The 21,508-nt window shown below is 42.8% G+C and overlaps 1 protein-coding gene and 1 long non-coding RNA gene across 2 annotated transcripts; both read right to left on the bottom strand.

Moving 5' to 3' along the window:
• Positions 1-2,786: 2,786 nt before the first annotated feature.
• LOC117047892 (adhesion G protein-coupled receptor E3-like) lies at positions 2,787-14,554 on the bottom strand. Its single transcript, XM_033151121.1, has 11 exons — positions 14,371-14,554; positions 12,937-13,056; positions 11,760-11,959; positions 9,216-9,386; positions 8,495-8,689; positions 8,111-8,346; positions 7,334-7,400; positions 5,385-5,476; positions 4,548-4,716; positions 3,665-3,760; positions 2,787-2,923 (listed from the first exon to the last, which is right to left on the bottom strand). The coding sequence occupies exons 1-11, from the start codon at positions 14,552-14,554 to the stop codon at positions 2,870-2,872; spliced, it is 1,584 nt and encodes a 527-aa protein (XP_033007012.1). The 3' UTR covers positions 2,787-2,869.
• Positions 14,555-16,807: 2,253 nt separating this feature from the next.
• On the bottom strand, positions 16,808-18,708 carry LOC117048512. The gene is made up of 3 exons (XR_004426851.1): positions 18,677-18,708; positions 18,047-18,106; positions 16,808-16,932 (listed from the first exon to the last, which is right to left on the bottom strand). It is a non-coding gene; the product is annotated as an uncharacterized LOC117048512 (long non-coding RNA).
• Positions 18,709-21,508: the final 2,800 nt, after the last annotated feature.

The raw sequence follows: 21,508 nt of genomic DNA, 5'->3' as shown, positions 1-21,508 counted from the left end.
GAGAGCCAGTGTTTGTCCCACATACAGCTCTCTGGGTCATGTGGCCAACATGACTAAAGCACTTCTGGTGCAACAGGACACTGTGACGGAAGCCAGAGAGCATGGAAACACTGTTTACCTTCCCGTCACAACGGTACCTATTTATCTACTCACAATGGTATGCTTTCAAACTGCTAAGTTGGCAGAAACTGGAACAGTGTAACAGGAGTTCACCCCATCGTTCACCCCTTACGATCAGCAAGCCCAAGAGGCTCAGTGGTGTAGACTGCAGCACCATCGCATTCCTATTGTTATTTTTGAAACACTGATAGGTTGCAGAACTGAGTTGCAAAATTCTGATAACACAATTCTGAAGGATAGCTGTGCTTCAGTTTGCATATTGTTTCAGAAAGCATAGAATTGATAGATTTGGCTTCAAATGCAAACAAATTCAAGTTTCTCCCCTATCCCTAACCTCTTCCCCACCTCAAACGCCATGTTTTGGGGGTTTTATTGGCTAGTGCCAGCGAGGATGCAACCTCCCTGCTCCAAAATGGCAGATTGGGGTTTTGAATTTTTCTGCCCAAGACCCTATTAACTGGACATGATGAGAACCTAGAACCTTATATCCATATACAAGGTGGATACAAGGTATGTGCTCCACAACAAAGCAATTAAGAATATGGGTTAGGGAGCTAGTTCCTGAGCCCCATTTCTACAATTAAGAACAACTTCCTTATTTATCTAACGAGTGTGAGATGAGGAACTATTTCTGTATGCAAACTGCACTGTGACCATGTTGGCTTTTCCCCTCCCTAAGAAACCAGAAGTGTTACTATAAATTATTGTGGCAGTGAGGGTTTGAGGGGCATAGCTTTGGATGCCACACTGCCTGCCCTGAGACCCCTAAACTAGCCTGCTGCCCTCAAATATGGTGGAGGACATTGCCCCATCACCAGTGTTGAAATAAAAGTGCCCGTCTTATTGAATTATATGGATTAAATGGAGAATAAGGTGTGTTCTTGTCTTTCACCTCAGGCAGCAAAATGTCTTGGGCTAGCCTGGCACGGCATCATTGTGGCACTTGGGCAACACTGTGGAACTGAGCACAACTTGGCTAAATAGATAACTAAAGTCTCAGTACAGGTATATCGTTTGGAGAGCTGTGAGGCATTCTGAAGTTGTTGTGCACTAAGAATTTCATCGTTATTGTTTGTTTGTTTATATATATTTTTTTAAACCAGGAGTGTATGTTGTTGAGCTTCAATTCTATCGAAGTTGGAATTTAGTGCAAAAAAGAAAAGAAGTTATTTATAGGCTCCTGGACTGGCAAAGGCACTGCAGAATAACTGTACCTGTAAGCAACGGCAAGGGCTTTAAAGGTTCATTTAATCAACTTAACTCAAATTGCATTTTAACTTCAGAGCCATGTATTTGAGCTAAAAATAGCAGCTCCAATGGTGTCCTTTTAAAATTAGTATTTGCTTGATGTCTTTAAAGAACCTGCAGGTCATGGCAAATATGAAAACTGAAAATTCCAAATTAATAAACTGCCCCAAAGCTAAGCTTTTTTGTAGTAATCCATATGCAAAAGCTTGTAGTTATTGTGCGTGAAGTTGGGGTGCCATTTCTGAGGCCAGCAGGAAGGGCAGGGCAGGGGAGAAAAACACCAAAATATGTTAAATTCATTTCTTGTGATTTATTTTCTTTTTCATGCCGTATTAATAATGCATAGCAACTACTGTGCAATACAGTGTGAGATACAGGCACCCCTAATGCAGGAAGGAGGAACTTGTTGCCCTCCATATGCTGTTGGACTATGGCCAATCCTCAGGGATTATATTATATTATTATCTTCAGGGAGTTGCAGTCCAGCAACATCTGGAGGGCTGCAGGTTCCCCATGCCTGCCCTCATTGGTAATCACATGTTGCCATAAACTGGCTAGAGGGGATAGGACTGTGTCTCCTTGTACTCCCATTAGTTTCTCTTATTTATCCTTATATTCATCTCAGAAGGCAGACCAGTATGATTTGGAAAGTAGAGTATATAATTAGTTGGTGCTCCTACTAATCCATTCACATTCATTGGAATCAAAGCACATTGGAATCCTGGACTGAAAAGGGCCAGTTTCCAAGCAGATTACCCACGTGTGTACTGGTCCTGGATAACACCAAATTGGCATTGGAAAAGAGTTAGAAGGGGATTGACCTGTAAAGTCCATCCATGCAAAGCCCTGATGCAGTCCAATATATCCATTCACAGTCTTCATTTATCACACATTTCAACAACCCAAGCACACACTCAAGGATCACCACGTGTGTGTGTGTGTGTGTGTGTGTGTGTGTGTGTGTGTGTGTGAGAGAGAGAGAGAGAGAGAGAGAGAGAGAGAGAGAGAGAGAGAGAGTTATTGCCAACAGTGTGCTGCTGCCAAGGCATTACTGAGCAGCTCCAATAATAGTGATGTGTTCTCTCTGCAGTGTTTCTTAAATCCATTGCTTTGTTAAGAGCACACATTGTCCCATCGAAAAATAGAATGTGCAAGAGGAATGTTAGAAATCTAGAAAAGATATTGGGGTTTTTTTTAAAATTACAGAGAAAAAATGCTAATAGCAATAGGAAATGTTTTGGAGTTCAGCATCTGCTTGGTTCTGGAATCCTGGTAAATCAAAAAGATGGGAGCGTCTTGACTATCTGGAGGTACTCTTGTGGTGGAAAGGGAGTGCCTTCTTCTATGTTACGTCTACAAAAATGCAAAATAATCTTTAAAAAAAGGATAAGGCAACCAAACAAGTAATATTTGTCTAGATCCGAAACATTCCTGTAGTCTGTCCAGTTTCATTCTGTTGTACTTTGGACATGGGAGATAGATACCAAAACACGGTACTGGATTATGGCTCTTCCATCTTCTGTTGTTTCCCTGAAGCAGTGCTTTCCTCATTTTTCTGGAAAATAAAAATAAAAATCCATTATTTAATGTTTGCAGCAGTTTGTGATATATAAGCAGAGCACGGGGCAAAATTCAGAACAGGAGAGTCTGCCTAACTTTAACATAGACAAAACAAAGAAGCGTTTCAGTCAAACGTCTTGTAAACTTCATAAAGGGAAATCACATCGATGAAAGATGGGACTCCACACCGCCATCTGGCGTCACAGTGTTATAACACATATAAAGTGCTTTTTCTTTATGAATGTAAGGGTAAAGGGACCCCTTACTGCTAGGTCCAGTCACAGACGACTCTGGGGTTGCGGTGCTCATCTCGCGTACTGGCCGAGGGAGCCAGGGTACAGCTTCCGGGTCATGTGGTCAACATGACTAAGCCGCTTCTGGTGAACCAGAGCAGCACATGGAAACGCTGTTTACCTTCCCACTGGAGTGGTACCTATTTTTCTACTCGCACTTCAACATGCTTTCAAACTGCTAGGTTGGCAGGAGCAGGGATCAAGCAACGGGAACTCACCCCGTCGTGGGGATTCAAACTGCCAACCTTCTGATCAGCAATCCCTAGGCCAGCCTTTCTCAACCTTGGGTCCCCAGATGTTTTTGGCCTACAACTCCCATGATCCCTAGGTAGCAGGACCAGTGGTCAGGGATGATGGGAGTTGTAGGCCAAAAAACATCTGGGGACCCAAGGTTGAGAAAGGCTGGCCTAGGCTCTGTGGTTTAGACCATGTATTTGTCTTACCGTTGCACTGCTGACAGGGAAAGAAGTCATAGTCATCTCAGAAACAGGTGGGATATCTTTCTTCCAGCAAATCCATTGCCAGTATGTTTCTCTCACCTGAGAATCCAAATACAAAGCCACTAGTAAGAACTGTCTGCTCTGCCAGTGTAAACACTAACTTGCACAGTTGCCTCTCACATCTCCTCACATGATGCTGAGTGACATAGTGGAAGAACAAACCTTTCAAAAAAACGCAAACCCATTTAATTGCTCTATATGACATTTCTTTCCAACTTCTATTATTTCCTTTGAGGTGTATCCATTCCATTTATTTTCTCCCCTCTGCACCACTCTTACTCCACCTTTCCTCTCAGACTATGATATATGCTCTTTCTTCCTTAGTAATTCAGCATTCGCAGCGGTGACCATCAGATTCCTCTCTTGCACTGCCTTCTTTGATACCCATCTTCAGTCTAGGTGGAGGAAGCTGAGGAGGAGGTGCTGCTCGCCTGCCTGCCCACTCACAGCACACAAACTGCTTCAAATGGTGCTTTTGAGCAGGATTTAATCCTCACTTATCAAAGATTAAATCATGGGCGAGTCATAGGAGGAGGAAGAAGAAGAGGGGACCCTGTACACTGAAATCAATGTGCATTTACAGCACTGATCTGCTCAGGATCTCTTGTCAAATCGACACTGACATTTTCACTCTTTCTTGGCAGTGAAGTAAGGCTGGGAGGAGCAAGGAGCCATTGTTTGCGTATAGATCAGGGGCTCAAAAATACAGCATTGTAGACTGTATTTAGACTTTATAGTTCACTAGGTTTTTTCTTATAAACTAGAACCCCACATTTTATTGAATGTTGCTTGTCTAAGTGTTGCCCTCTCTTGTCTCGCACATTACCTTCTTGTTCAGCAAGCAGTGCACCAGGAAGATGAAGAATCCCTGCACACTGTTGGTGATTGTGAACAGGTATGCCATTACCTCAGCCAGAGGGCCAAACTGAAAGAGGCCTAGACACCAAGTCACACCCAGGATGAATACATGGGCCATTGCCTTAAATGTCAGTGACCTACAAAAGAGGAAGGCAACAGCATGGATGTCATGAAAAGGGAAGGGCAGTACTGGGAAGTTGTATTATCTGAATGACTTCCACAAACCCTCCAAGTGTCCCTATGTTCCAGGGACATCCCTGATTTAGAGAAGTCCCTGATTTGATCCCAGAATGTCCCGCTTTTCCTTAGGATGTCCCTATTTTCATTGGATAAATGTTGGAGGGTATGGAGTTATTTGACTCCCACGCCGTCTGAAGGCAATCCTGTATAGGGAAGTTTTTTTTGGGGGGGGGGAATGTTTAATGTTTTATTGTGTTTTTATATATGTTGGAAGCTGCCCAGAGTGGCTGGGGCAACCCAGTCAGATGTGTGGGGCATAAATTGTAAAATTATCCTTATAGAATGGGATGTCCCTATTTTCATAGGAGAAATGTTTTGAGAGTATGCTTCCAGACTACCTTCTCCTTCTCAGTGGCTGTCCTTGAAAGTACATGTTCTTCACTCATGTTTCATGGAAGGGAAACAGAGGTTTCACAATACAGGAGGGGAAGAGGACAAGGTATGGGGACTAACTGTTAAGATTTGCTGAAATGTTCCAGCAAGTCAGGTGCCTGTCACCAAAACCAATTTTTAAATCACTGCAACTGGGTAGCTAGATTTTGCACTGCTATGTATTTTGTCTTACCTGGTATTTCTGAGGGTAGATATGTCTGAATTGAGAGATGCAAGCTTCTCACGCAAGATCTTCAGAATAAGACAGAAAAACACAATGTTGACCTGAGAAAGAAAAAAATAATTTGAGCGAGAATCAAATGTGTTCCACTGGGAAATGTGAAGCTCATAAAAAGATTTCTTTTCCTTTAGCAGCTATAAAGCAGGGAGATGTTCAGCAAGCCTAGGATGGTCTGTCCTAGGATAGGAACTCCTTTCTGGAAACACAGAGAACCTCTACCAGTCACTGGAGACAATACTGATATAGGAAGTTGGGTTTCTCCCCTCTGTAGAGGACTCTGCGCCTTTCTTCACAACCATTGGAGAACATCTTCTGAGGAATACAGTAATTGTGCAAGTTGACTAACTCCAATTAAATTTAATTCACCCCTTTTTGTACAATTTGGATTAGTTCTCTGTTTTCTTCTGTTTCTTATCCTAGAGTTGGTTCTATTAAATGATTCATTTTATCAATTGTTTAAGAGACTGAGAGCTATTTTTACTGACCACAATTATGGCACAGAGAGGTCCCAGGAAGCTCCAGATAAAACTGGTGATTGTGTAACCTTCCCGCAAACAAATGTGAAAACCAATCAGGATGACATTTCAATGAACAAACTCTCTGCAGGTCACTTTACTTCATATCCAGTTTCTAAATGAGTGGTGCAGATTCACTGTCAGTTTGAAAAAGTTTCTAGTGACATTGCAAAATTATTTCTAGCCCATATCAGTGTAGTAAAAAGGAGATATTTCACAGTATTGATAACTAATTTAACTGAAGACATGAGGGCAAATATAGAAGTAACTCTCAGGGCTCTTGAGGGAAATTTAAGGCTGCAGTGTCTGACTCCTTTCAAGTATTAGATGAAGCCCAAAGACCTGGCCTAGATCTGGCCGACAACAAGAATGAGCGTTCCCCACATCAAACGGGGTGCGCATGTTGCGAGGTTGCGAGGGGTCCCTTTGAATCACGGTGGCAGCTCCTGGCAGTTGGACTGGCTTCACCTTCCCAGGTTGGGATACCTGTGGACTCCACCTACGCTAGCAGCCGCCCAATCCCGGCTGGGAGGTGTTGCCAATGGGATTGGCCAGGTAGAGGGAGGGATTATGCACTACACACAATAGATCTTGAGTCATACCTGGGAAGCAGCCGTTGGAGTCAGAGATTCCCCACCCCCACTCCCTCAATTAATGCTTACTTTGCAGGTTTAACCACCTTTTTCCGCAGCCACACAGGCATGCAGGCGCTGCTGTGACAAGGTCGCTGTTGAAGGGCCGGAAAGGAATTTCTCTGCATTGGCAGGTTTTGCCTTTCCCGTAGCAATTCGTCACAACTTTGGCGGTTGCAGGCCTTGGGCGGAATCCTTTAGTCATTTACAGGATCGGGGGGGCGTGGGGCGGTGACCCCAGCCCCCATTGTGGCGGCGATAACAGGGTTCCCGTTAAAGGGGTCTCAGGGGGAGGCATTGACCAAACGCCCAGGGTCGTCACTGCCCTCCCCTTCCAGCGGCAGCGAACATGGGGGGGGGGGCTATCTGCTTGAACATATGTTCTCCAAACTAGCCCAATTCCCAATCATGCTGGATAACCCTGAAGTTACCCAGAACCCCGGCTGGGGGGCTGGGAAGGATAAGCGCCCAATGCCTGAGCCAAGGTCTTCCTACATCTGAAATATTAATAAAGTTGTTGCCAATTTAATCCCGTAGAACGTTGTCATGAGTCTTTATTTCCCTCAGGGGCTGCCCCAGGGTGCGGGGGGACTTCGCCTGGCTGCGCAATTATGAATTCTGCCCCTCAGCCCATAAAATATTTCCTTTCCTTTAGCAGTTTTAAAGCAGGGGGATGTTCAACAAGCAGTCTGTGTTTTTGCCCCATTTTTCTGTTTTTGTTTTTTTAGAGAGAATGAGAGCTATTTTTACTAACCACAATTATGGCACAGACAGGTCCCAGGAAGCTCCAGATAAAACTTTTCTCATTGTTAAGCCAGCAGCTAAGGAAAAATAAATACCATCAACATAACTTTTGGAAAACCCACAATTACCAAAGCTGCAGTTTCACCTGAAAACATGGCTATATATATATAACATTATAGTCTACATTCATTGCTCACTCAGCTTGTTTTTTTCCCTACCTCCTAGTCCACACAAAAACTGCACCATTTGCTGGATCATACCTATGTTGTGGGCTGCTATTGACCAGAAAGTTAGCCCTTGACACCTTGGTTAAACTAAACAGCCCCCAGAATTTAACATTATAATTTAACATTATTTATAGCCTGGATCTGCACTGAACATGTAAGATGAATCATAATAATGAAACGTAGCTCTTTGGCCTTCCAAGAATAAACAGTACAATATAACAATATGCTTAATTACGGATTTTGATTAGTCAGTCAGAATCTAAATTTGTACCGTTGCTCTATTACAGCTTCCTGTACCTTGATCACCCACAAGGAGACCAGTTCTGCTGATGAAGATCTGTTCATTATTTGGGAATCACCGGGGATGAAGGACCCCCTGTGGGTCTAGTTACAGAGGCAGGGAGCGTATTTGAATGAAAACATCCATAGAAATAACCAGTTTAAGTCAGTGGGATTTCCAAATAACTATGTTCAAGACTGAAATGCAAGTGAAAAGAAGACTTCCAAGGAAGACCTTTGCAGATCTCCCTGCCTCCCTATCTTCTAAAACAGACACTTACTGATAATGGGTCCCATAGGACCCGGGTGAAATTGCTGCAGAAATGCCTACTATCATGGCAGGGAGCCCATAGCCACAGAGGTACATGGATATCTTCATGCACTTGCTGGCACCACTGTAATTTGCCACTTTCAGGTTCTTGACGATGATGAAGAGGTTCACGCCTTCCAAGAACATCCACACAAAACAGGCCAGGAAGAGGTACTGCAGTGTCCCAGCTATGACCGAGCACAGGATCTGGATTGGAAATAAAAGGCGCCCTTTTGTCAGTTCTCAGTACTAGATTCCTGTACTGCTTTGGATCAGAGTGCATGACTGGATGAGATGGTGTGGTGAGCAGAATTATCGGGTCTCCCCCATATCCTTCAAGGACGTGCCAAAATACCTTGTTGTATGTTTTGTCAATTCCGATTAAGAAGAGGAGGTCTGCAAAGAAGAGGCACAAACTCAGCTGCAGGTGGATGAAGGTGCTGCTGTTTTGGACGGAGCGGCAAAAGAGAAAGGTAACAATGGACAGGAAGAGGCAGATGAGCGAGATGATCAGTCCAATGTAGCTGATGATGGAGAGGATCAGAGCTCCCTGTAACACAGGACAGTTGTTCTCAGAACCAAAAACTGACTTGTGGTAAACATGGGTTTTTTACACTGCTTCTAGCAGATTTTAATTCCATAAAGGAACAAAATCCTCAGCTTCCACAAGCTCCAGTGATTCCATAAGGGAAATTAAAGTGATGCTGAGCATCTTGCTTAAATGTTTATATTGTGTGTGTGTGTGTGTGTGTGTGTGTGTAGTTTTGCCTTAAATACAATAAAAAGTTGATGTGCAGCACCTCAGCCTGATTCCACCCCCTCACCTGTGTGGCACATCAGGTGTCCGAATTGCCCTTTTAACCATTAATGATGACAGAGAAACCTACAGCAGTTTTAAGAAGTATTCTCTGAACATGTTTCTCCACCACTAATTCTAGAGTAACCTCACACTATTTAATCCATGAAGTACCAAAACAAGACGCAAAATAAATGAATTATTGGTGACCTCGGGTCTGGTGTTTCACTCTTTCCTCCATTAGAGAACTCAGACATTTTCGAGCCTAAGTCTGACTTACCTGCTTGGGAGTGGAGGCCATCAGCACAGCAAAGTTGGACAGGTATTGACAGCTGCATTCTGAATGAGTGCTGTTAGACTGGATGAGACAGCAGCCCTCAGGGGACCAGGCACCACTTCTGCTTGCAGAGTCCCAGTGGACACAAACCGCTTTTTCCTGGGGAACTTTATTCTGCAAGAAAGGGGGAGGGTTGGAGGAAGATGGGGAGAAAGTCCACTGAAAGTTACGCGTCTTTCTGATGCAAAGAACAGGAGCCGCAATGTAAGATTAACAGGTAACGAATACATGACAGGTAAAAGGAACTGTGTATATGACAGCATTTCCTTTTTTTAAAAAATAAGATTTTATTGAGACTTTTCATAATACATTAGAATAAAAAACAAACTAATCTAAACAAAAATAAAAACAGAGAAGAAAAGAAAGAGAAGAATACAAAGTCCTCTCTCACAGGTACCCCATTCAGAAAGAGGTGAACTCCCCCAGCTCTTACCTGGGAGCTTCCCTTTCTTCTCCCAGCCTCCCACCCTGGGAGATCTTACCTTCCCTGCCTCTCACACAGGGTCCTTCCCCTAGGGTTGCCATATTTTAAAAAGTGAAAATCTGGACAGAAAAGTTGCTGAGATTTTTTTTTTGGCAAAGTTGTTGAGCCTCCAACCTTTTTTATTTCCATCACTAAGTCAGTTCAATATATCTTTCCATTTATTCATTATTTTCAATAGTCCCAAATTGATATTTTCCCAGTTTCTCCTCCTCCTTCCATTTAAATTCCTGCATTTATCTGAAAGATGCTAGTCTGTGTCTGTTCGTTTGTTGCTTCTTGACGATCCTCTGGCGTTTCCAGCCCCCCCCCCTCCGGTCTTATTTTCAGAAAGTAATGAGCTTTTTTATCCTGAGATATCCCCTGAGAAGCATTCTCGATCTTTTCAATGTAAGCAGTCATTTTTTGAATAATTTTTGGAAACTTTTTCCACTCTGGATTAACGGCAAGAGACTTTTTGAACGGCCATCCTCCAGAAAGCTGTATCTCTTTCTTTATAGCACCACCTACTGGGTAATTTTTACCCTCTCTTTCTGGATCCTCCTTACCAATCAAATATGGCTTGTTCTTATTCATCATCCAAACTCAAATCACCCCCTGTCATCTCGACTAAAAAAACAAGGAGATGCATGTCTCTGGACATTCTCTAAAATTCCAGTTTCCTTCTCCAAAATTCCAGTCTCGGCTTCATTAGCTGGTCTCATAGCATTTCCAATTACTATTGACAGCATTTCCAATAAATGTCTGTAGTGAACAAAACATTGGGGGTGTGGGCCCACCCCACCTGGCCCCCCACTGCCACCACCCCTGCCTTGCCATGGTCCTTCTGAGCTAGGGGTTGGACTGGCACCTGGCCAGGTAGGCACAACAAGCGCAGATGGGCAGTCAGCTGCCTCCCACAGCCAGGTGTTTTCCTCTCCTACATCCACCAGCCGCTGGCCAGGCACGCTCGTCAGCGCTTGAGCCACCACTGCAGTAGTTTTTTGGGGGTGGCCCCTGAGAGGGTTGCTGTCCCTGCTCCAGGAAGGCACCGCCTCCTTCAGCTCACCTGCCTACTTGTGCACTCCTGCTGGGATGTTCTGTGCCAAGCCACATAGAGGAAGTGAGCAAGCGAGTGGGGGAAGGAAGGATGGGCAGCCAAGCAGGAGACGGACATGTAAAATGGACACTTACACTTACATCACCACTGCTGAATCCTCTTGCAGTTCCCGGAGGCAAGCCTGGCTGGGGGAAGCAGCAGAGGGAGGGGAGAGGGAGGGAGAAAATGTTGAGAGAGCTGTACCCCCAGATTAAAATCATTGGGGGGGGCGAGGGACCCCTGCTCTTAAGAGTTGGTGCCTATGGAGGGCAAGGAGCAAGACTGGGAGCAAGACATAGAATTCAGCGGAGGATGTTGGCCCTATCTCTGAATGCCCCCATTATGTATTTATATTGTTATGGGTTTTGTACGGGAGGAAGTAGGCTGAATGCCAAGACCCTTCTAATTCCTGGATGCAGCAAGTGTTAAAATGTAAGCAAGGATTCAAATTCCTGGAATATCCAGGCTAGCTTTCTGGTGAGGTGATAGCTTAGGACAATGGGTCATGAAGAGACCTAGACTGGAAATGGTTGGGCCCTCCTTCCTCAAATGGCTGGTAGTTAGAAAGACAAAGGTGAGAGTTGAGTGATGTGAGCTAGAAGCTGGAAGCAAGGCAGCAGGCTGGGAAGGCAGAGGGTCAAATCCATGCCTGATTTCTGTTTGAATCCAAGGCTGTGGTTATGGGAGAAGGAAGACCCTCTTGGGGTGTTGATGCTGTGAACCCCTCCTCCACATATTACATCGTATATATGTGTAAATAACCCATATATATCACAAAGACACTGTTGTCTCTGCTGTCCCTCATTCTGAGGAAACACAAACCCTGGGAAACCTGGATCCCCTGTAATCTCACACTGCTTGGAGACTAGGGATAGAAAAAATATTTTTGACATCTCCCATATCTCCTCTATAGAATTCATTTACATACCACCAGGTGTTGAAAAGTAAGGTTGACAGGACTGGAAATATTCCTCGTCCAGCTGCTGGTAGAAGCACTTAGCACCCTGGAGTTCAAATGGAAGCTTTTTTCCAGATTTCCGCTGCTCTGCCAAGTCTCGTTCTGCAGAAAAGTACCATTCAGGAGTGTTTCCAGCCCACTGTATGATACAAAAGCCGCAGCGACAGGGCCTACAAGAGATGGACTAAGGAAAGTTCATATCACACACCACATATTGCCTGGGTGGAATCTAGACATATATTTAAAAATGCTGTGAAAATGCTTTTAAAAAAAGTTTTATAAATATATTAAATTTGCCATAAGCTCGCCACCGCTTTCTAGTGTCACATTTGTAGAAAGCACTTAAAACGTTATATTTACAGCTGTATAGCCAAGTCCCTAGATACTGGTAATGAAAGAATCAGTGTAGAAACACACATTTACTTCTGTTTGCTGTAACAGGGTGCTACAGGAGTGAGAATCTACTCATCCCTTAGGCTATTCCATGCATATGCACTTCTCGCAAACTTCTAATATTAACCAACTTGATATGCACCTTCTGGTCCAATGTGCAGATCTGAGCTTAAAAACACACTGTTTTGCACTTCTCAAAGGTTCTGACAGTGTCTTAAGCTCCAAAAACATATTAAAATGCATTTGAAATACAGATTTTGGGAGAAAATGTATTTTAAAATCAAATGAAAATGTGAATTCTTGTATAGATTTTTTTAAAAATAAAAATAACAAATTGCAGGTGAAAGTGGAACTGAGATCAAACAGATATCAGTGAACACATGCAAAAGTAAGGTATAGTGGAAATAGACCAATTCACCCAGCCTTGGAGACTGAGGAACAATGGCTAGTCCAAGGACACTTGGCAAGTTTACAGGCTGAGGTGAGATTTCAACCTGGATGACACTCAGGCTACCATGCCACATACTTGAGGACTGGCCCTTCAGCTACAATATATAACAAATAAATGCTGTGCTTTGTTAATTCTAAGAAATACAGGTCCTTATGTCACCGACAGTCAATCAAGCTAGTCCAAAGTACATGGTAAAGATAGTAAAAACTTTGATGTGGGTGAAGAAAGAGAATAATGCGAGATATGAAATATGCCATTCATATCTTGAACAAGTGTTATCTGAGAAATGAGCAGAAAGCATACCTTGGTTGGTCCTGTCAATCACTGCTCTGGGATCAATAGCCATTTGGTCTCCTTGAGCTTCTAACTGGATAGTTTTGATTTTTAAAATGTCCTCTTCATTAATGATGTGTGTTTGGATCACTACAATGGGCAAAAACGGGACTTGAGTTCCTGGATACATATCATGGTGGCTAACTATGAGTTTGACCAGTTGCTAAGTTTACAGCCCAGTAAGTATTTTTTATTCTTTTTTTTTTTTTTGTTAGAGCTGATGAGACACCATATTTTCTCACAGCATTCAATTTGATAAAAAAAATCAAAGAGAAACCACAATTTCTGCCAAGTATAATTTTTATGTTTCTAGTATTTATATACTGTTTGCTTTTATAAAGCAAAAACATGGCAGCTAACAAGAAGATACAAATATTGTACTATCCAATTTAAAACATCCATTGAAATTTGCAAAATGGTTAAAGTGGTGCAATAATATGCAGTGTCTAAAAATACAGCTACAGCATTAATGGAAGGCCTGTCTCAAAAAAGGATGCATTAATACTTCCTTCTAAGGAATTGTGCGGTTGGGCTCTGAAGGTTATTAAAAACACTACTTGCCACAACCACCATTTGGCAATCCAGAATCAACTCTGAGTTCAAAAGTACTTACAGACTGCAAACTGTTTTTCCATAGAAAGCAATATCCCATCCACTACAGGCAACCACCACATAATCACCTCTTGACCACATAAGTTACAAACCATGGTCACTTCTGTCTTGTCTGGAGCTACTCGCAACCTGCTTGTCCTTATCCAGTTTCCCATAGCCTCCATTGAAGCAATAAAGCACAGTGCTCCCAGATCAGGCATAGGCAAACTCGGTCCTTCAGATATTTTGAGACTACAATTCCCATCATCCCTGGCCACAGGTCCTGTTAACTAGGGATGATGGGAGTTGTAGTCCCAAATATCTGGAGGGCCGAGTTTGCCTATGCCTGTCCCAGATCCATAATAAAGACAAACATATAGAGAGACATTGCCAAAAGTGATGTCTTAGGGACTCCACTCCAGATTTGTGTAGGGTTTACTTCTTTAGTCTTTTCTTCTCCCAAAGATATCCCTCAAGGCAGCAGAAGTTTAGTGTCTGGTGGACAAGCCCCATTTGCCCCCCACGTCCCTCTACAGAATGTGCAGAAACAACCTTCTTAAACAACGGACCCACTATTGGTCTCATCTGCTCAATCTGCCAGAGCCTGTCTTCATCTGCATGGGAAGTCCCTAACTCACCAACGGTTTGAGACCTATCAGCTACCCTCATCTGGTTTAGCTGGCCAGTTGAAGCAATTCCTGGAGTGTAGCTGCTGTCGCATGCTGACAGTTTCTAGGTATCACAGGTGAGAGCTGAGTGCAGGGTGGGGGCCAAAGGTGGACAAACTGCCCCAGAAGTAGTATATTTCCTTACCCGTTGAGTCAGTCACCACGGTCTGAGATCGATTCTCTGGAGATGCAAGAGCTTTTGCTACTGCAACTGAAGCTAGTCTTTCCAGAACCAACGCCACAGCTGATACAACCTCCTCCTTTGTTTCCATATTCTGTAGGAAACTGCTGACATGTTTCTCAGTTTTGTCTGCTGTGTCCTGTAGCATTGCAAGAAGTAAAGAGGCCTCACTATTCAAAATCCCACTTGACTTTTTACAAGCATTTCATTAAGAGAGGCATTCTCAGAAAACAACATTGGAAGCCTCATCTGAGTAACTTGTTATAAATCCAGCCTTCCTTCACTGACCATAGTACATAATAGTAAACCGCAAAGACTTCCAATAGGAAAGCACAGCAGCTTCTCAGCAAGGAGAATCGGTGACCAAATGTCTCTTCATTTCTCACCTGCAAGGAAGCTGTTGCCAAGCTGCCATTTTCACAGGTGGATGTAAAGAGTCTGAATGTGGATTTCACCACCGAGCAGTAGAAATTGTTGTTATCCTAAGGGTAAAAAGAAACCCTGTGTTGTTGGCAGATATCGGTCAACAAAGAAATGTAATCAGGCACCTGTATATTTGTTCAGATTGGCACTGGAGGGGGTTTGAAGGTCTGATATTCTCCCAGGCATGAGCAGAAAATATTTTGCTTGGCCTACTAGTGGTGCAGTGGTTGAACTAGTATTAGGGAGACCCACTTCACCATGGAACTCACTAGGAGAGCTTGGTCAGCCACTGGGCAAATCTCTCACACATTCAAAGCACATTATTTTCTCCAAATAATCCTGGGAACTTCACACTCACAGAGCTACAATTCCAGACGTGCCTAACAAATTGTTGTTCCCATTGTCTTTTAGTCAATTTACCTCACAGAGATGCTCTGAGGATAAAATGGGAAGAGGGAGAACCACATATGCCATGCAAAACGTCTTAGAAAATGTTGGCATATAAAAATATACACCACATAATTGCACAAATCACACAAATGTCAATCACACAAAGTATTGCTGAAATGTTAGCACGCTTTCATTCTGCTGGGGTGTGGGTGAAATGAATCAGTTTACATTTTTGAGTATATGGTTTGCTGTCCTGAAATGAAGGAAGTGAGAGTGGAAAAAGTCAGGAGGGATTTTGCTTTACAGTTTCCTTTTCAAACTATGCCAGCTGTATCAATCCTGCTATTCCATGTCCTCATGTTTAGATAAGTTGGGAGAGTGGACAACTAGAGATCACCTGGCTGAATTTTGCCTCATTCTGTAACACACACCAAAAGCCTGAACATCTTGATTCAGGAAGTAGATTAATTTCACATATATCACAACTTACCTCTGGTTTGGTTGCACTGAAACACAGCCTTACACCACCATTTTGTCTTGCAATATCTGGCTGGCAATGGAAGGGAATTTCTGCAAAGGAAAACGATTTGCAAAACTACTATGCAATGTAAGGTGTTCATGTAAACTTGTAATATTTGTGCACTTGCTATGTGGGGGGAGATCACACATTATTTCCCCATTGCTTTTGTCTGATCCAAATTTTCAAGGTTGTTGACTAGAGCTCTTCTAGTTATTTGAGTGTATTAGACTCAGGTCTAAATGAGTTCAGGTTTATCAGTGCTAAATACTTGCTGCTTTTAGTATGGACCTTCATAGAATAGAATCATAGAATTGTAGAGTTGGAATAGATCTTTAGGATCATCTAGACCCACTCCCTGCAATGCAGGAATATGCAGCTGTCCCATATGGGAATCAAACCTGCAACCTTGGTGTTATCAGACCATGCTCTAACCAACTGGGCAGAAATTGTTTTTGTGTGTGTGTGTGTGTCGGGGGTGGGGGACTTATTTCCAGTGCTCATTACAAATTAAGTATATAAAATTTATTCTTATATTGTAAGTATGATATAAATATTTTAAAAATGAAATTAAGCAAGTTTCTACACTGTCATTATTGTGCAGATGGGAGTGAGTCAATTGGCCAGAGCCAAATTTAGGTTGCACAATGAAAATGGATTTGGTGCTATTGTGCGAACGCACTTCCAAAAAAAAAAATCTTCTTTTTTAACTTTTTGGGATAAAGAAAGTGAAAGGAGGATGCATTGGAAAGTATGGAATAACGATAGATTGATGTGACATCAGATTAGTGTGATGCTATGCATGTGTATTCAAAAGTAAGATAATTTTAGTTCAGTGGAACTTCTTTCCATTTAATTGCATAAAGGATTGCAGACTCAAACATTAATGTGCAAGAAAAGCATGTGGGGGTGGGGGCTAAAATCCATTGTTTGTGGACAAAAAGCACATGGTAGCAGTAATGGAATGTTGCCATTGATCATGACATTAGCCATGACTGAAAATTGCATTGCCATTCGTTACGCTATGGTGCAAGAATATGCAGTTTAAAGGAACTGAAAATTAATACACTTACTCTCACAACTGATCTGCGTGGTTCCCAAGGATGTCACTTTCCTAGATACAACCCTGTATCCTTCTTCACAGACTATGCCACTGCCATTGAAGTCCGTGTCTTCCTCATGCCCAGTAAAGAAACCTAGGAAAATAAAAAAGTGTGTTTCAAGGGCAGAAATGGTGCCCTCTTTCATCCAAATTCATTCAGAAGAGGTCTGATTGACAAGAACTTAGGAAGGTGTGGACAACCAGAGAATAGTTACCTCACAAGTGCAGAAGCAGTACTAACTAGTGCAATGACTTTCATCCAAAAAGGGAACAACCATCAGCTCTATGGAATATTTCCGGACCATCTCTATTTTATACTGCCTTGGTTCCCTCTGAATAAATGTCAGCTTTTGATTAAGTCATAGTGATAGGATAGAGAGCAGTAGATGACCACAAGCAATGAGGAGCAATTGATGGGGGTCTGGGATCCACACAAGGCCTCACAGGGTGGTGGACTGGTTGTTTTTAAGCAGAAGTTGGATGGCCATCTGTCATGGATGCTTTAGATGAGACTCCTGCATTGTAGGGGGTTCGACAAGGTGACCCTCAGGGTCCCTTCCAACTGTATGATTCTATGGTGGACCTGGCAGTTGAGTCACGGTGGCAGATGAATCAGACCAGCTTGCTTTACCCGGCATGAGCCAATGACAATGGTGGACCATGGCTGCACTCAGCGCTACTAGCAAGTCAGCAGGCATGTGTCCAAATAATGTCGCATGTAGTGCCTGTCAGTATGGCAAGAGGCCAGGAAAAGTCTCCTCCATTTGACAGGAAAAGTAGCACTTACTTCATCTCAGTCCCACATTGCTCCAAGTGGTGGTTCCCAGGTATATTCGCTTGTCTTTAAATATCTGGCAACTTGAAGACAGCTGTCCTTGAGACTGAGAATCCTAATCTGGCGATCCTGTCCTGGTTTTGTTATGGTTTAATATTTAAATTTTAAATGCTGCTTAGTCAATGGATTTCTGCAGCCGGTTCTGTGGCAATCAAATGCAAACCAATGCTCTACTAAACTACAGCAATCTACACTGTGCCATGAGGTCACTTGAATATGGTTGCATGGAATTTATATGCTGACTTATAACAGGTGCAATTGCTGTGTTGGTGTCTGTCCAGTGTCAGGCACCACTCCATGGTGCTGCTATGTGCACTATCCAGTTTATTTAGCATATGATTTGCTAATGCTGCAGATATGGTCCAAAATGTACCTTTCGATTCCAGAAGAATCCAATATGCAGCAGGAGGCTGTTGCTGTGGACCAAGTGTTCCTATTTAAAAGAAGAAGAAGAAGAAGCATTTTTATCACTTTCCTTTTTTACTTACTTACATATGTGTATTATACAAAATTGCAAATGGGGAAAACAGGAAGCTGCTGAACAAGGTAGCCTCTCTCGGAGATGATGAGTTAACCACAGAGGCACTTTGAGATGGGAGGGTGGGAGTAGCCACCAGCTGGAGGACTGCCACTACTGCCACTGGGAGAAGCCCTCCCTGAAAACCACCAGCATAGTCCCACTTTTGCTGCCGACAAATGGCAAAAATGCTTTGAATGTTCCATAAAAATATGGAGTGTACAAACACAGTGACATGGCTGGAATTGCACTAGCCTGTCCCCGTAAGTTCAAGTGAGCTCTATGCAGTGCAGGAGAACTAGCATCCCAGACTGGGCTTTGTAAAACCTTATTTTTCAATAATTTGAAAGCTGCCATGGGACAACATGATAAAAAGCAGGCTTTCACTGCAAAGAAAATGAGCTAGCATAGATACACTGCATCGCAGCCGCAAGTTATCACCGACCTCCCCCCCCCCCATCCCACAGCAGATGAAGTAATTTCTACCTTTTACATTTTCGAGGATGAGAAATCCGGAGATAATCCTGTGAAAAATGATGGATCCTGGGATAAACACCAAAACAAATTTGTGTTAAAAAAAAAAATCACCTGTTTGCTGGGATAGAAAGACCTGTATTGATTCTTTTAACAGAACATTGCTGAGGTGGCAGATCCTTGGAAATTAAGCAAAAAGATGCCTAAAGCAGAAAAGTCTTCCTCACAAAATTGAATGCATTCATCTTTAAAATGCCAAAGAGTACTTTGCATTTTTACTGAAATAGGTATCCTTCAAATATCCCCTGGTTTTGTTTTGTTTTTCTTGAAGGGGCTGTAACTCCCTGCCTCCTCCTCCTCCTCCTCCTCCTCGATTGTAGAATCATAGAATTGTACAGTTGAAAGAGAGCATGAGGGTCATTCAGCCCCTGCAATACAGGAAACTTTTGCCCAACATGGGGCTCAAATCCAAGACCCCAAAATCAAAAGTATCATGCTTTACTGAGTGAGCTATCGGGAGAGCCTGGTGTTTAACACAGTACCAAAGAGAACAGTCCACCGATTCAAAGATTTCTCCTTGTGTGCTGGAATGTCCTCCCTCCTTCTCTCCTCCCCCCACATGCCCTCTGGGGCTATTCTGGGGGTTTCCCCAAACCTCCAAAGCAGATGCTGGGGGCTGTGTGGGTGCATGCAGGGGGAGGAAAGGAGTGGAAGTTGAGTTACGCTAGTGCTAATCATTGCATTGGTGCTTTTATTTAGTCGAATACCACCCAAAATATTATAAAGATGTGCAAATAATTCAGTTGCAAAACCTTCTGCAATATATTTTAAAGCATTAAATTCTACAGTCTTAGACTCAGAGGGAACCAGGCAGAGGGTCTTCTCGGTAGTGGTGCCCGCCCTATGGAACGCCCTCCCATCAGACACCAAGGAAAGAAACAACTAGAAGACATCTGAAGGCAGCCCTGTTTAGGGAAGTTTCTAATGTTTGATGTTTTATTGTATTTTTAATATTATGATATTTTGTTGGAAGCCGCCCAGAGTGGCTGGGGAAACCCAGCTAGATGGGTAGGGTATAAATTATTATTATTATTATTATTATTATTATTATTATTATTATTATTATTACTCAAAGAATCATAGAATTTGAAGAGACCATGAGAGTCATTCTAGCCCAACTCCCTACAATGTAGGAATCCTTCCGTAGGTGGGCTCAAACCACCAACCAGCCAGACACACTGACTGGCATGTAGATTTCTTTTCTGTGGGTTGCTCACTTTTATCTGCCTGCATAGGAAATGCCCTTAAACCAAGTCTGACTATTTGTCCGTCTGTTTTTCCACTTTGACTGACATCAGCTCTGCAGGGTATCAGGAAGAAAAGAGTTTTTTCACATTGCCTGCTACTACCTGGTCCTCTTAACTGCTGATGACAGGGACGGAGACTGAGTCTTCCACCTTCTATGTGCAATGCATTTGCTCTCTCCCTGAGCTATTTCTCCTTGCTTACGTTGGATTTCTTAGCCTAGCAATTTCCTACTCACCCAGATGGCAGCTGAGTACAGTCCTCATGGTCTTGTTTGCGGTGAGGTAATGAATGCTTGAGACTTAAAGCATATAGGAACTAGGAAGTGCTGACAGCAGATGTTTTGAGCAAGTCATCACGTTACTCTACACTTTACATAATGAATATTCAACTCAAGTGTGTTTGGTCTGCAGACCATAAACATCAAATACACTGTAAGAGTATCAAGATAAGTGGGGTAGGGGGGAACAAAACACATGCCCCTGCACACAAATTGTGCCCTTTTTACAAGAACATTACAAAATCCAGAAATAGGTAAAAATACAAATAATCTGGACTAATTTCCCCTTCAATGATTGTGATCTAGTTTTGATGGCCACAGCAAAACAGTTGGTTATGCATTCTGTGAACTTAAAATTGGAATCTGCCATTAAAATTAAAACAAAAAATTCATCAGTGTTCCCCAAGTGTAGAGAAAGTACATGAGGCCATGTGATGCGGCTGTGGAATCAAGCCGAAGGCAGAACTAGTTCAGCATCCTGTTCTCACAGTGGCCAAACGGATGCCCATGGGAATTCCACAAGCAGAATGGGAGTACATTATCCACATTTCTGATTCCCAGTAAGTGCTATTCAGAGGAATTCCTCCTCCAACATTGATGGTAGAACATAGCCATAGCCATAGTGGTTGTCCGGCACTGATACCCTTGTCCTCAATGAATTTGTTCAATCATCTTTTAAAGCCACCTTCTATGTGCAATGCTGGTGGCCATCACCATCTCTTGTAGGAACAAATTCTTACACACCGTGAGAAGAAGTGCTTCCTTTTGATTGTCCTGAATCTTCCAACACTCAACTTCATTGGATAGCCCCAAGTTCTAGGAGAGAGAGAGGGGGGGGGAGGGAGAGAGAAATACTTTTTCAGGTGAGGCGGCCAGAACTTTATGCAGTATTCCAAGTGCAGTCACATTGTATATTTACACAACAGCATTATCATATTGGCAGTTGGGTGCATGTTATATTTAAACCAGCAGATAAGGCTCTTATTACCTAGGATATGAAGGGCTACATTTTGGAAGCCTTTAAACAGCTGGGCAATATGAAAAAATTATTAATCTTATGCTAGTAATCCCACTGCATGATCAAGAAGGTCATTATAATGGATGAAGCTCTACTTCAGGGTTACATCTCAAAAGCCACTTACGATATCCTTATGGAAATAGATAAAATAATATCCCAATTTTTAGTCTCTTGAGATAGATGGATGCCAAGAACCAACTTAAGATACACAAGGGGGACCCACCTAGAAAGCCCATTGTGT

The sequence above is a fragment of the Lacerta agilis genome, chromosome 6, assembly GCF_009819535.1.
Source record: "Lacerta agilis isolate rLacAgi1 chromosome 6, rLacAgi1.pri, whole genome shotgun sequence".
NCBI classification, from domain to species: domain Eukaryota; kingdom Metazoa; phylum Chordata; class Lepidosauria; order Squamata; family Lacertidae; genus Lacerta; species Lacerta agilis.
This window is presented reverse-complemented; position numbering and strand designations above follow the sequence as displayed.

Excerpts from the sequence above, each read along its gene's own strand:
- LOC117047892 (XM_033151121.1), bottom strand. The coding sequence starts at position 14,554 with ATGCTACAGGACACAGCAGACAAAACTGAGAAACATGTCAGCAGTTTC. Across the intron at positions 13,057-14,370 it reads CGTGGTGACTGACTCAACGG|TGATCCAAACACACATCATT; the intron begins GTAAGGAAATAT and ends TGCCCATTGTAG. Across the intron at positions 7,401-8,110 it reads TCCTATGGGACCCATTATCA|CTGCTGGCTTAACAATGAGA; the intron begins GTAAGTGTCTGT and ends ATTTTTCCTTAG.